Genomic DNA, 12,847 nt, shown 5'->3' with positions numbered 1-12,847 from the left:
CTTGCTTAAGCCTGACTCTGCAGCTTTGAATGGGATCCAGATCTAGTTTTGTACATCAGTGCACAGCAGCAATCACCTTCTTGGGCTCCGGGCTCCCTTTCTGGCTGGAAAAGGGGGCTCGGACACCTGGGGAGGTGCCCTGGGTGCCTTTGCTGCCCCCCATTTACAACCGAGCTTCTGTCTCTCCCTGGGACTGGGTGCTGGTGAGGCTCTGCAGCGTTCCCCAGCATGGAGCAGTGTTTGAAGAGCCAGGTGGAGGGGCAACAGATGGGGTCTAGGTGCTCCATCTTCAGGCAATCCCAGAGAAATCCCTGGCCTTCAGCAATGTGCGAGTAACCCATCAGCAGCAGTGGCATTTGGCACTAAGTTCAGGCCCAGCTTACTGCCTTTATTTTATGTGCTCGAAGGATGCCTTTTGCTGAGGATGAGGACCTAGCCTGTTTATAGAGCTGGATGAGGTGGTGGTGGGTGCACCTCCTTCCATCTGATGGTTTTCTTCCACTGTAGCGTGGCCTCCACCCACTGATACACTGCCAGTTTGGCTCCAGTTGATGTCCACCCACTCCTCTCCCATCCACCCTTCCCTTCTCTCTGATCCCAGCGGCTGCTGCATGATGCTCTTGGCTTCTCCCATGAAACTCACCCTGCCCTCACTGCCTCCCCGGCCATGCCGTGTGCGCCCTGCAAGCCTGAAGCCCCCAAGGAGGTTGCTGAGCTGGCAAGTAGGTGGCTTCAAAGCTGCAAAGCTATGGGAGCATGCTGTGAGAACATTTAAAACGGTGACTTTTTAGATGGCTTGAAAGCAGCGAGATCCCAGACTGCCAGCCACGTCCCCAATGGAGGCTGAGCTCTCCAAGTCCGTGTGGCTGTTGCCTCTGTATTTAGCATTTTGGACAATTTCCCTCTCTGACAGCTTTGAGCATTTGAATTCCCCCAACCCAGTGTTTTTCCTCCTCTGCAGGACCCTCTGTCTCTGTATGTTCCCCCTCTCCTTTTCCTTTTAGCTCCCCTTCTCCTAAATGCACTGGCACTCAGCACCAGGGAGGATGGAGTTAATTACACAGCAAAGACCTTTTATCAAGCTATCAATAAAACAGCAACGAACTGCACACGCCTTTGCTGGTTGCCACTGGGCAGTTTTCTGAAATGCTGGCAGGACCAGGGGAATGCTTGCAAGCCCTGAGACTTCTGACCGGCCTGGAAAGAAGAGAGGCAGGCTTAACCCCAGCCGGCGAGGGGCGGTTTGTACAGCAGTGGCTGAACGAGGCAGGGCACAGTTTTCAGTGGCCGCCTTCTGGCCCAGGCAAGCTGGGTTGCCATTTTTGCATTGGTCTCCTCCTGAGGCAAAGCCAGGGCGTGCAACAACACAAAGCCAGTGCTTTGGGTACCTGATATTTTTGGGATCTTTTGAAGCCCCATCCAAACTGGGATTATTTGGCAGCTCTTCGTGTGGGGAGAAATGCCAATGGGGTGGCCACCCTCGGAGGTTTGTCCTATAAAACCTGCTTGTTTGTGTCCTGACGTTTTTGACACAAAGATGGTACTGTTGCTGTGGTAGGAAATGAAATCTCGTGTGACACAAGCTGGATGGGATCAGAAGCTGTTTTTGCAGTGGCAAAGTTGACCTGGAGGTTCAGGAATATTCCAATACAACTTGGGGTAGCGGGACAGCTCTAAAGCAATGAGACACGTGGCCCAGAGGACCCGGGGATGGTGGTGGTGAGCAACTGCGTGAGGAAAGACAGTTGCTTGGTTTAGAACAGTTTGGATCTGGCTGCAAAGGAAAGGGCTTTGGTGGGGCTATGCGAGACAAAACACGCAGCCTGGGCTTGGGGTAATGAGAACCATCCGGCGCGTTACAATGAGCAGGGCTCAAAGAGCTCCTCGAGTCCCTCAGCACATCTCTTGGGTCGTCAGGCTGCTTTCTGGTGTTCATTACGCCTCTTTGAAGTCTGAAAATCCCTATTATTTCACGGTCAATTTGCTTCTCTTTTCCGAGGCCAGTATTGTCTTCAGTGCCGCGCCGTTTCTGTACGTTGTAGTTGGGCGGTTCCAGGCCTGGCGTCGTTCTGCAGCGCGGCACAACGGGAGGGCCTGCTGAGGAGCGTGGAGCTCTGCGAGGCCTCCTGCGCCGCGGCCTTCCCCTCCAGACCCCCCAGTGCAACCCCCGGCACCCAGCGCTGCCCTCAGCCCTTTCCCTGCAGCCTTTAACAGCCGGACACGGAGGGAAGCGGTGCTTTTATGGCCACCGAGCGCTCGGGGAAACCGACGAGCACGGAGCTGACGAGGCTTGTTCCAAGTTGTGCAGTAAATAAGTGGCGTGGCTGGGGAAAAAACCCCGGGTCCTCAGCGCCTCTGCTCTCCCCACCGGCTCAGCCTGCTTCCCAAATGTTTACTGAGGAGACTGGACTCCGATTGTTTTTATTTTTTCATTTTTAGACGCTGCCTTCTTCAGCCTGTTCTGCCGATTCCGCAGTGGCCGCTGTTCAAACAGCGCTAGCAGGAAATGTTTTTGAAATGTGCTTTAAAAAACACAGTTCTGTTAAGATGTTCTTTTTATTCCCGGTTTAGACAGACTTAGGGCTCGCAAAGAATGAGTCTCTTGTCAGTCGGAGCAAGGCAGGCAGCAGCTGGTCCTGAAGCTCCTTGTCGCTGCTGAAGGCAGGGCTGCTGGGCGCTGGGGGGTCACTGCAGCCCTCACAGAGAAAAAAGGCTTTGGAGTCGATTATATTCTGTACTTTCATAGCTCCTCTCGGAGCCAAGCATCTGAGCTGGGCTCCTTGCCACCTTTAAAGCTCTGCTTTGACACTAGATATAGCTCCAGTGGAAATTATGGATCTGATGCAGAAATTATTGGGTGAGGTTTTCTGGACTGAAATATGCAGGATGACAAGGCTAGATGAGCATAAGTGTCCCCCTGGGCCTTGAGAACTATGAATCTTCATGGATATCTCCAAACTTAAAATCACTTTTGTGGAAACGTGGTTTCATCTCGTGCTGCACTTGAGCAAAGGAGCCCCTGGAGGAGCTGCCACGCGTCGGGCGAGGGAAGGGCAGCAGAGCCACTGCGAGTGCTTGCTGCAGCCTCTGCCTCGACCCAGGCCACGCAGATGAGGAAAACACTACTCAGATAGAAACAGTGTCTAAAGAGAGAAGAAACGCAGAAGTACAGAGCAGCAGCCTGGTGTCCGGCTGCAGGGAAAGGCGGGGGCCAGGGGCCTGAGCTGGGCGCTCAGAGCGGGGCTGCCCCCGGGGCCGGGTCGGCATGCACAGGTTCCCTTGGGACTCACGGGGCTCCTGGCAGCACCAGCTGTGCCACCCCCATCCTGAGGGTGTGAGGGCGTTTATGGGGGCACGCCGCGGCTCAGGCACAGCCCCCCCGCTCAGGGCACGTGGCTGTGCTCACTGCACGCTGCCAGGCAGCCAGAGCAGCGTCCTGCGAGGGGCTGCGTGCTGCTGCCTCCAGTTAAACCACTGGAGCGATGCGGAGCGGCAGAAGGGGTTGACTCAGGGCTTGGCCGGGATCCTGGGACCGATACTCCAATCCATCCAGCAGAGGAAAGCAGAAAAACAAAGGCGTTTGGATTTTTAATAAGTGTTTAAGATCTTGGATTTGCGTCTTGTCAGTCATTTGATCCAGCCACAGGACCCATATTAGTGGGTGGAAGAGAAATCCTTTCTGAGCATTCAGCGCTGCAGGTTTCCTCCCTGACTGCTAGGCTGTCATTACGTCTGGCAGGAGAAGCCTCGCTGCAGTCGCTCCCTCTGGGCTGCCAGGCTCCTAGCAAGGCAGTTTGCACCAGATGCTTCCCGTGGCATCCTGGAGATGATCTCCTCCAGATTCCTGGCGAAGAGGCTCCCACAAATCTGCGGCTCAGATTTCATGCTGACCCCGCCGTAGTCAAACGAGCACATCAGATGTTACTGCAGACTGCACCCCACGTGAGCTCCCGTGGCAGCTCGGAGAAGCACAGTGCCAAGCGCTCCCACCAAAATCATGCGGAGCCTGGTGGGGATGCACACACAGCTTGCTCGTCACAGTGCTTTGTAAAGTCCCTAACTGGCTTTGAGCACAGTGCCTGGAGCCTGGTGAGCTCCATGCGGAACACCGCTGGTGTCAGTGTGCTCTTGCAGCAGCAGTGGAGCCCTAAAGGCAAGGTCCATGCCGAGGTTCAGTGGGTCAGAGCTGCTCGTGGGTCAGTCTTTGAAGCCGTGGTGGAGAAGGGAGATGTTTCCTGCCTCGGCCCTTCCCTAGCTGTGCTTTCCCAACGAAGCACCCACTGGTGATGATGGGCAACATTCTGAGCGGCTTAGAGAGCGGAGGAGGGCTCCAGCACGTCCCGCTGCTGAAACAGCTTCCAGGAGCTGGACACCAAGCAGCAGTGGCAGCGTGGTGCTGTCGGCACGGCTCAGAACCGCCCTGAGCGCTTCCTTCCTGGCTCCCGGTGAGATCCCCAGCCACTGCGCCGGGCACAACGAGCTGGAATTTTCCTCCGAGGAGAACTGACCTTCAGCTGAGGTGACTGAGGGCCCGCTGGTGGGATTAGTGCTGAGGGAAGGTTAGCAGCAAGCAGCTTTCGTCCTGCTGTGAGGCTTTCGGTCTGTAAGTGCAGCTGCACCGAGCGTTGTGCGGCCTCGTGATGCCTTTAGGAGGGTTACGGGAGCTGATGTCTGCACAAAAGGATCTGGAGCAAGCGGCCGTGCAGCGGGGCACGTGGTTTCCCACAGGAGCCCACTGCTGGCTCCAGGGCTTTATCCAAGTGATTTTTGCTGTGCCCTAAGCTGTAGAAGATGGAAGGTGAACTCAGCACCTTGAGTGGGTGGCTGCAAGGGCACAAGGGGAACTTCAGCACGTGGCGGAGATGGCAAGGAATAAACAGGGCAGGACTTGGAAAGGCACACAGAGGTTAAAAAAGAGGAGAGCGGGCCCTGGGGTCCCCCAGGAAAAGCAGCTGGGTTGTCAAAAGTAAATGGCACACAAATTGCCTCGGGCAGGGAGGTCTGGAGCAGGGCAGTGGTGAGGCCATGGCCTGCAGTCAGAGCTTCTGTAGCCTGTCTGCTCCAGGGGTCTGTCTCTGACAGGAGCGACTGGAGAGCCAGGAGAGCGGAGCGCTTGCTCGTGACCAGAATGACTGCTGATAACACCCTCCTCCTGCCCCATCTCCCTTGTGGCCATCACTCGCTTCATCTTTCCCAAGTCTGGAGCTGTGCTCTTTTCCTCTTGAGGCACGTTGCTCTTCTTGTGATTGCAGGTTGCCTATGGGACCACAGAAAACAGCCCTGTCACCTTCATGGGGTTCCCCACTGACAGCGTTGCCAGAAGGACCGAGACAGTGGGATACATCTTGCCCCACACTGAGGTGAACGTGATCCTCCCCACTTGCTCTAGGCCTTCTGTCCACAGCATCCCCCTATGGTCCCGGAGTTGGTGCGTGCTGTAACATTTGGCTCCGCTCCCTGAAGGCTCTGCTTCTCTTCCACTGTAGGCAAAAATTGAGGATCCAGAAACGGGGAAGCCTGTGCCTCTGAACACTCCTGGGGAGCTTCAGATCCGCGGCTACTGCATCATGCTGGGCTACTGGGACGACCCCGCCAGGACGCGTGAAGTGATCTCTGATGATAACTGGTACAAGACTGGGTGAGTCTGGAAACTGCCCTGCTCTCCCATGTCTCTCCTGGATGGGGACACTGGAAGGGGACATGTGTGTACATGAACAGTTCAGCTGATTTCCGAAGTAGGGAAAACTGGCCAGAGTTAGCCCTCTGATCTGCCAGTTCCTCTCCATGAAACTCCAGAACAGCTTTTAGCACAGAACCCTCAGTGCAAACTGCTCCTGGAGCTGGAGATATGTACTTGGCGTGACTGTGCTTCCTCCAAGAGGCGAAGGGCTGCAGGCATGCAGCAGAGACAAGGACAGTGACAGCAGAAGTCCCCTTCCCCTGAGCCCTGCTGTTTGTAGATGCTGCCAATGACAGTGTCTGCCTATAGCAGAAGCTCTCTGACCTCTGCAGGAATTTCTTCTATGTGTTTTAGTGGCAGCTCACCCATGACCTTCCAGGTAGTCTGATCTGGCCTCCAGGTTGATGGGCGTAGCAGCTGCTCTCCCACCTAGCTGGGGCAGGACTTGGACTGTGCTGTCGTTGCAGGGACATCGCGACCCTGGATGAGCACGGCTACTGCAGAATTATTGGCCGCTGCAAGGACATGGTTATTCGGGGAGGAGAGAACATCTACCCAGCAGAAATTGAGCAGTTCCTCCACACCCACCCCAAGGTTGAGGAGGTTCAGGTGAGCAGGAGGGAATGGGGCTGGCTGAGCAGTGGTGGTTTACGTGGTGCAAAACCTGTACATGAGGGTGCCTGGGGCTGCTGCAGGCACCTGGCTGCCCTCCCCTATTTTCAGCATCTTTCATGTAACGTCGGTCTGTAGTGGTAGGGACAGGAACGGGGCAGGCAGAGCTTCTGGGTCTTTCCTCTCTGTGTTGTGGGCACACAAGTTCAGATGAAATCTTTGTGCAAGTTTTCACATCTGCAAAGCAGTGACTCGTTCTTCAGTTTTTAAACCGCCCGTCCACTTCCACAGCGCTCCCTGAAATTCTTACTTGGAAAGCAGTCTGCAAGGACAGTTCTTACTGATCATTCACTACCAAACTCCTAAATCAAAAAAGACTCCTCCAGCAAGTCCCTGGAGACGAGGAGTTAGTGTTATCTGTTCACAGGACAGAAATGATGTGCAGCATTGAGCAGCTGCTCCCAATCTGCTGGGATTGTTTTCCTCCATGTTTTGTGCCAGACAAGTTTCCCCATAAATAAACCAGTTATTTAGTAAGTGTGTTGTGCTTGTGCTAGGCTACATGTCTCCTTGGCACAGCCCCAGTGCAGATGGGTTGCAAACCAGCCCTGTTTATGCACTTCCCGGGGCTGTATGTCACTGCTCTGGACTCGAGGATCGACACATCTGTAGGATTCTGAGGCACTGGCCAAGGCAAGGATGGCAGCAGGACTCCTGTGAAATGGTGTGAGATGACTTTAGAGACCAGGCTTGGGAAGCCCACCTCCCGCGTGGGGTGATCTGATCTCCTGGTGTCACAGGCAGTGGTGAACTAAGCTCTGCTTTTATAAGGGCTCCAAAGAATCTGTTAATTCTATTCCATCCCTCTCCTGCTGTTTCATCTTGAGATCCCAAAGCAATCGAAGCAATCTCCCAAGTCTGTTGGTCATGAAACCCATTGGCCCATATTTACAGCTGGGGAACTGGGGGCACAAAACGAGACCACAGGCCTCCCCTCCATCCGCACGGAGATCCCGCCTGGCTGGCCTGACTCAGCCCAGCCCCCGGTGACTGCAGAACCAGAGGAAGGTGCTGAGGTCTGGGTGCCCAGCCGTTGTGCCACGTTTCCTCTGACAAACGGCAGCAAGTCCTTCCAGGAAGGCCTGATGGCACGCAGGAAGCTCTGGCGTGCAGCCGAGGCAGCACACGGCACCGCCCCCCCAGCACGCATCCTGCAGCGCGGTCAGGGTCGCGCACACCCCTGCAGGCACAGCGAGCTGCCGGATGCGTCCAGGCTCACTCGTCCTTCTGTCCCCCCAGGTGGTGGGAGTGAAGGATTCGCTGATGGGAGAAGAGGTCTGTGCCTGTATCCGACTGAGAGCTGGGCAGAGCTGTGCAGCGGACGACATTAAAGCTTTCTGCAAAGGGAAGGTAGGTCTTCCACTCCTGCGTGCCCAGCTCCCCGGTTCCCTGCCGGGCCACCACGACCAGCAGCAGCTGGGGTTGCAAGTGCAGCGACGCAGCCACCCCGGTCCCTCAGCCCTGGTCTGGCCGGGCACAGTGGGTGGCACGAGAAGCGTGCGCTGCACGCGCTGCTCCGGGCAGGTTGTGTAGCTGTTGGCTTTCTCCTCCCAGATCTCCCATTTCAAGATCCCGCGGTACGTTGTGTTCGTGGATCAGTACCCGCTCACTGTCTCAGGCAAGGTAAGAGCGGGGCTGTGGGAGCACAGGAGCAGCCGTGCCCCGCTGTGCTGCCTGAACCTCTGCACCTCCACTTTATTTCAGGTTCAGAAATACAAGCTGAGAGAGCAGATGGAGAAGCACCTTCAGCTCTGAGCTCAGGAAGGAGAACGAAACAAGGGAGAAATCAGACCGACTGCGTCCAGCCCTACGCCTCCTCTCCACCTGTGCCTTGTGACAGCAGCAGAGGGCTTCTCTCCCTGCCCTCGGACTGATGGCACTTTCATGCTTATAGAACACAGAGCCTTTTCTTCCAGTTAGGTTTGTTTCTTTGCCAAACGAAATACTGCGGTGTGAGGAAAAGATGCTTACTTCTAGAATTCTGTCCTGTTACTGTGAGACTTCACGAAGGTTTTAAAACCTTGCTTCTCTTTGAGCACCTTGGCTGCAGCCATTTCAGAGGACTTTCTGGGCCTGAGCAGATGCTGGTAATGTATTTTTCCTATTTTTACTGATATTTGAAGTCACAACAGCCTCACCTGGCGAATGCCTTCTCTGCTTCGGTGCTGCTGGGCTTTGTAGGTCATATAAATCACCTGGTGAAATGACACACCTCGAGATGAAGGGCAGAGGCTTTGGGCAGTAAGGCTTTCCCTAGGAAGCGGCTCCCCACGGCTGGCTGCAGGAGCTCGCCCTGTTCCCAGGCCTCCCCAGGGGCCTTCTGACCCCCAAATAAATTTCTCCAACACAGACTTCATGGTGTTTATTTTTGTTGCTTTGGATAAGACAGACAGTAAGCATTTTACAGAAATACCAAACTTTCTGTCCCATGAGAAGTGTAAAGCAGAGCAAACCCGGGACAGCGTTTTTACGGGAGTTTGGTTCCTCCCAACCATGAAACACCACGACGAGAAGCTGAAGAGCGGAGCTGCTCTCCCCTCCCGCCGTGTGCCCCACGCCAGCGGGGCTGCAGGTTACATTGCAGCCGGCTCGCACCAACCTCTTTCGGTCTTCTCCCGAAGCGGATGAGCCCCGCGGTGTGTCGGGTGAGGAGCAGTGGTGCGAAGGGAGAGAGACGAAGCGTCAGCGAGCTCGCTGCGCCAGCTCTCCCGGCTGGATGGTGGGATCTACCCATGGAAGCAGATCTTGCCGCTGACGAGACCATCCTTCGTATGTGCTTTCTGGAAGAGCGACGTACCACGTCAGCACCGCACCGTGCAGCTCCGTGCCCGCAGCGCTGTCACAGAGCTTTCCACGCAGTGCCTCTCTGGACAGTGCCTCCGCCTTCCCCCCGCAGGCTGCGTGTTCCGCCCGCTCCCCTCTGCCCGCCCCCAGGTAAGTCTGGTGCGCACAGATGTAATTCGGTGCTGGGATCCTTGCACACCCTCCTTCCTGGAGGAGGAACTGCCGGACCCGCTCACTCAGTGACCTCGGGGACGCAGCGGCTCTCTGTGCCTGCCCTCTAAGGAGGGATTCGTTTCCCTCCTTCGCCTCCCACAGCATTAACCCAGGTGCAGGACAGGTTGGACTGCGCTGAGAGGAGTTTCCCTCCTTCGTGTTAGGCACCTCCAACCTCTGTACGGCCCCTGTTGCCCAGGAGTCCCCCATGTACTCACGTTGGCGTGGGGTCCCCGGGGTTGTCTGCTACAAGATGAAGATGAAATCAGCCCTGGCTTGCGTGGGCAGACAGACTGTCAAGAGACGCCCCAAGCTCAGGTTAGGTTCCGGTCAGCACAGGGACGCTGACCCCATCGGCCCCATCCCTGGCACCAAACCATCCGGCCCCAGAGCTTTCCCACCCCTTGGCCGCCCCGTGCCTTTGGCAGCCGCTGGTGGCCTCCCCCCGCCCCGCTCGGCCAGCACTCACCAGTGGAGCGCGGATGCGCATCACAGCTGTCCAAGCCGCATCCTCAAGCGAGCACATGCGCGACGTCCGCCGCTGCCCCCTGTGTCTTATAGGCCTCGCTCCAAGCTCGGAAACCCCCCCGGGACCCGGGGAGGTCAGGGTGACGTCGGCCTGAAACCAGGAATTTGCGGTGCCGGCTTTCCCCTCCTTTTGTCACGGACATTTCTCACTTCCCCGCTCCTATTAATAGCGCAAATTAGGAAAATAGAACGTCTGGGACCGTCAGCGCTGGCTTTGCGCAACCACGAGCGGGGCACGCGGCAGCTCCCGGCTGCTCCCTTCCTCTTCCCGCGGCCGTGGGAGCAGCGGGGGAGCGGGGCCGGCCGGAATCCCCCAGCGGGGTGGGAGCGCTCGGCCCCGCGCCCACTTCCCCTCCCCTCCCCGTTTCCCGGAGCCCGCTCGGCTCCGTGGCGCTGCGCGGGGCTTCCCTGGGGCAGAGCCCCCGCGTGGGAGGGGGGAACGGGGGGGGACGCGGAGGCTGAGGCCGCGGCGTGGGCTCGGATGGGCCCTGGGGAAGAGCGCGGGGTGGTGGAGCGGTGGGGGCGGGGGGCACCGGGAAGGTCGCGCAGCTCCCGCCGCGGGCTGAGCGCGCCCAGGGCAGCGGTTCCGGGGGGGCGGTTTTCCTCGCACCCGACCCCGATCTTCCCCGCTAGTGCGGAGCCGCTTCCCCTCGCGCTGTCACCCGGACCGCGGCTCAGACGCCGCATCAGCGTGCGTCATGAATCAACGCCGCCTTCTTAACGCGCGGCAGCCGCACGCTCGGTTTATACAACACTAGAAGACCCCGGGAAAACGAAACCCCGCGGCCCAGCGCCGACCCGAGGCGGAACGGGGGCGGGGCCGGGCCCGCAGCGCGGGGCCATGGCGGCGCGGGGCCTCCGCGCGGCGCTCGGGGCGGTGCGGCCACGCGGGACGGGCGCGGGCCGCGCTGCGGGGCTGGGATCGGCCCCGGAGCCCTCGGAGCCCGGCCCCGAACCGGCGGGGCACGCGACGGCCGCTCTCTACGTGCACGTGAGCGTGGGGACGCGGGGGTGGGTGCGCGCGGGCAGCGGAGGCTCGGCCACGTGGGGTCCCGCTGCCGCGCACGCGCCGGGTGCCGAGGGCCGCGTGCACGCAAAGGGCAGCGCCCGGGGCTGCGGGTGGCGGGCACCGGGAGGCCACGCGCTGCGCGTGCCGGGCCCTTCTGTGTGATGGCCCTGAGCCCCACGGACGCCCTGTGCCCGCAGTGGCCCTACTGCCGCAAGCGCTGCTCCTACTGCAGCTTCAACAAGTACGTGGTGCCGGCGGTGGACGAGGCGGCCGTGCGCGCCTGCCTGGTGCGGGAGGCACAAACCCTGCTGCGCCTCGGCCACGTGCGGAGGTGGGTGCCCGCCTTGGGGCCCGGGGCCCTTCAGCAGCCGCCTGCAGCCTCCCCGCCCTCCCCACAGCGTCACCTCCGTCTTCTTCGGCGGGGGCACCCCCAGCCTGGCCAGCCCGCACACCATCGCTGCCGTGCTGGAGGCGGCCGCGGAGGTCGCTCATCTCTCCGCTGGAGCCGAGGTGACGCTGGAGGCCAACCCCAGCTCCGCTGACCCCGCACGCCTCTCTGGCTTCAGGGCAGCCGGCGTCAACCGCTTGTCCCTCGGCGTCCAGGTGAGAGCGGCCGCCCCGTCCCATCCCTCTGTCCCCACGCAGCCCCGCTGCCACCGCGCTCCATCCACAGTCACTGGACGATGCTGAGCTGCGGCTGCTGGGCCGGGAGCACACGGCGGCGGAGGCGCGGGCGGCGGCGGAGGCGGCGCGGAAGCTCTTCCCTGGCCGCACCTCCCTCGACCTCATCTTTGGGCTGCCGGGGCAGAGCCACGAGGCCTGGGCGCGCGGCCTGGAGGCGGCGCTGGGGCTGTGCGATGACCACTTGGCCCTGTACCAGCTGACGCTGGAGCGGGGCACGGCGCTGGAGGCCCAGGTGCGGCGGGGGGCCCTGCCCGAGCCCCCCGAGGAGCTGCTGGCCGACATGTACCTGAGCGCCCGCGCCACGCTGGCGGCCGCCGGCTTCCACCAGTACGAGGTCTCCAATTTCGCCAGGAAGGTGAGGTCCCCCACCTTGTGTCCCCACGGTGGGCGCAGCCCCTCCTCACTCACCACGCCGCTGTCCCGCAGGGCGCCCGCAGCACCCACAACCTCTCCTACTGGCGGGCCGAGCAGCACGTGGGCGTGGGGCCAGGTAAGCCCCGGGGCTGGCACCGGTGACCGCGCACGGGGCCACGTGCGCCCGCCGCACCCCCTCCGCTCTCTCTGCACCATTACAGGGGCGCACGGCCGCTTCGTGCCGTGGGGAGAGGGCGGCCGGCAGCGCGAGGCACGCGTGCAGACACCGCACCCTGACGCCTGGATGCGGGAGGTGCGGAGCCGCGGGCATGGCACCCGGCGGCGGGCGGCGCTGAGCCCACTGGAGCTGTGAGTACGGGGCGGGGGGTGCCCTTCGCGTGCCCCCCAGCCCCACGAGCCCCGTGCCCGCAGGTTGCAGGAGGTGCTGGCGCTGGGGCTGCGCACGGATGAGGGCGTCACGCAGCAGGTGAGCACCGCCGGCCTCGGGCGCCGTGAGGAGGAGCTGCCGCTGACGGGTGGTCCCTCGCAGCGCTGGGGGCTCTTCTCCCCCAGCCTGAGCCTGGAGGCCGCGTTCGGGGCGCCGGGGGAGGCGAGCGCGCTGCAGGAGCGGGGCTGGCTGCGTCTGAACGGGCGGTGAGTGCTGGGGCTGCGGGCTGCGGGCACGGCGAGGGCCGGGGCTCAGGTGCCGCCCGCACAGGGCGCTGCGCTGCACTCCCGCCGGGCTGCCCCTGCTGGACTCGCTGCTGCCTGCGCTGCTGTGCCAGCTGCGGCGCCGCTGGAAGACGGTGGAGGAAGACGGCGGGGGACAGGGCCCGCGCTGAGGCCTCGGGGCCGCGGTGTCGGCTGCGGGCAATAAACGCCGTGAGACACCGGCCGTGAGGCGTGGGGCTGAGGAAACGATG

The 12,847-nt window shown here is 60.4% G+C and overlaps 2 protein-coding genes and 1 long non-coding RNA gene across 8 annotated transcripts in view; 2 read left to right on the top strand and 1 right to left on the bottom strand.

The window, feature by feature from the left end:
* Positions 1 to 8,703, top strand: part of ACSF2 (acyl-CoA synthetase family member 2) — a 36,424-nt gene extending 27,721 nt beyond the window's left edge. For 4 of the 5 annotated variants that reach the window (XM_021414907.1, XM_021414906.1, XM_021414905.1 and 1 more), the window contains 6 exons: positions 5,253 to 5,360; positions 5,487 to 5,638; positions 6,148 to 6,289; positions 7,592 to 7,702; positions 7,907 to 7,975; positions 8,057 to 8,703. In XM_021414907.1, coding sequence (XP_021270582.1) covers positions 5,253 to 5,360; positions 5,487 to 5,638; positions 6,148 to 6,289; positions 7,592 to 7,702; positions 7,907 to 7,975; positions 8,057 to 8,107 — 633 coding nt within the window. In that variant the 3' untranslated portion in view covers positions 8,108 to 8,703. The remainder of the gene's footprint in view (positions 1 to 5,252; positions 5,361 to 5,486; positions 5,639 to 6,147; positions 6,290 to 7,591; positions 7,703 to 7,906; positions 7,976 to 8,056) is intronic. The other variant, XM_021414904.1, reaches the window with a different exon arrangement.
* On the bottom strand, positions 8,700 to 10,622 carry LOC110407336. The gene is made up of 4 exons (XR_002443861.1): positions 10,488 to 10,622; positions 9,819 to 10,037; positions 9,568 to 9,642; positions 8,700 to 9,132 (listed from the first exon to the last, which is right to left on the bottom strand). It is a non-coding gene; the product is annotated as an uncharacterized LOC110407336 (long non-coding RNA).
* Positions 10,708 to 12,819, top strand: RSAD1 (radical S-adenosyl methionine domain containing 1). 2 transcript variants are annotated; one of them, XM_021414914.1, is made up of 9 exons: positions 10,708 to 10,868; positions 11,084 to 11,217; positions 11,285 to 11,489; positions 11,560 to 11,925; positions 11,997 to 12,060; positions 12,146 to 12,293; positions 12,357 to 12,411; positions 12,475 to 12,578; positions 12,643 to 12,819. In XM_021414914.1, the coding sequence occupies exons 1-9, from the start codon at positions 10,719 to 10,721 to the stop codon at positions 12,764 to 12,766; spliced, it is 1,350 nt and encodes a 449-aa protein (XP_021270589.1). In that variant the 5' UTR covers positions 10,708 to 10,718; the 3' UTR covers positions 12,767 to 12,819. The 2 variants fall into 2 exon arrangements, with proteins under 2 accessions (XP_021270589.1, XP_021270588.1); XM_021414913.1 differs by having other exon boundaries at positions 12,357 to 12,578.

The sequence above is a fragment of the Numida meleagris genome, chromosome 17 (genome assembly GCF_002078875.1).
Source record: "Numida meleagris isolate 19003 breed g44 Domestic line chromosome 17, NumMel1.0, whole genome shotgun sequence".
Taxonomy (NCBI): domain Eukaryota; kingdom Metazoa; phylum Chordata; class Aves; order Galliformes; family Numididae; genus Numida; species Numida meleagris.
The sequence above is the reverse complement of the archived record's forward strand: the minus strand, read 5'-3'. Positions and strand labels throughout refer to the sequence as shown.

Excerpts from the sequence above, each read along its gene's own strand:
- RSAD1 (XM_021414913.1), top strand. The coding sequence starts at position 10,719 with ATGGCGGCGCGGGGCCTCCGCGCGGCGCTCGGGGCGGTGCGGCCACGC. Across the intron at positions 10,869-11,083 it reads CGGCCGCTCTCTACGTGCAC|TGGCCCTACTGCCGCAAGCG; the intron begins GTGAGCGTGGGG and ends CTGTGCCCGCAG. Across the intron at positions 12,579-12,642 it reads TGGCTGCGTCTGAACGGGCG|GGCGCTGCGCTGCACTCCCG; the intron begins GTGAGTGCTGGG and ends CCGCCCGCACAG.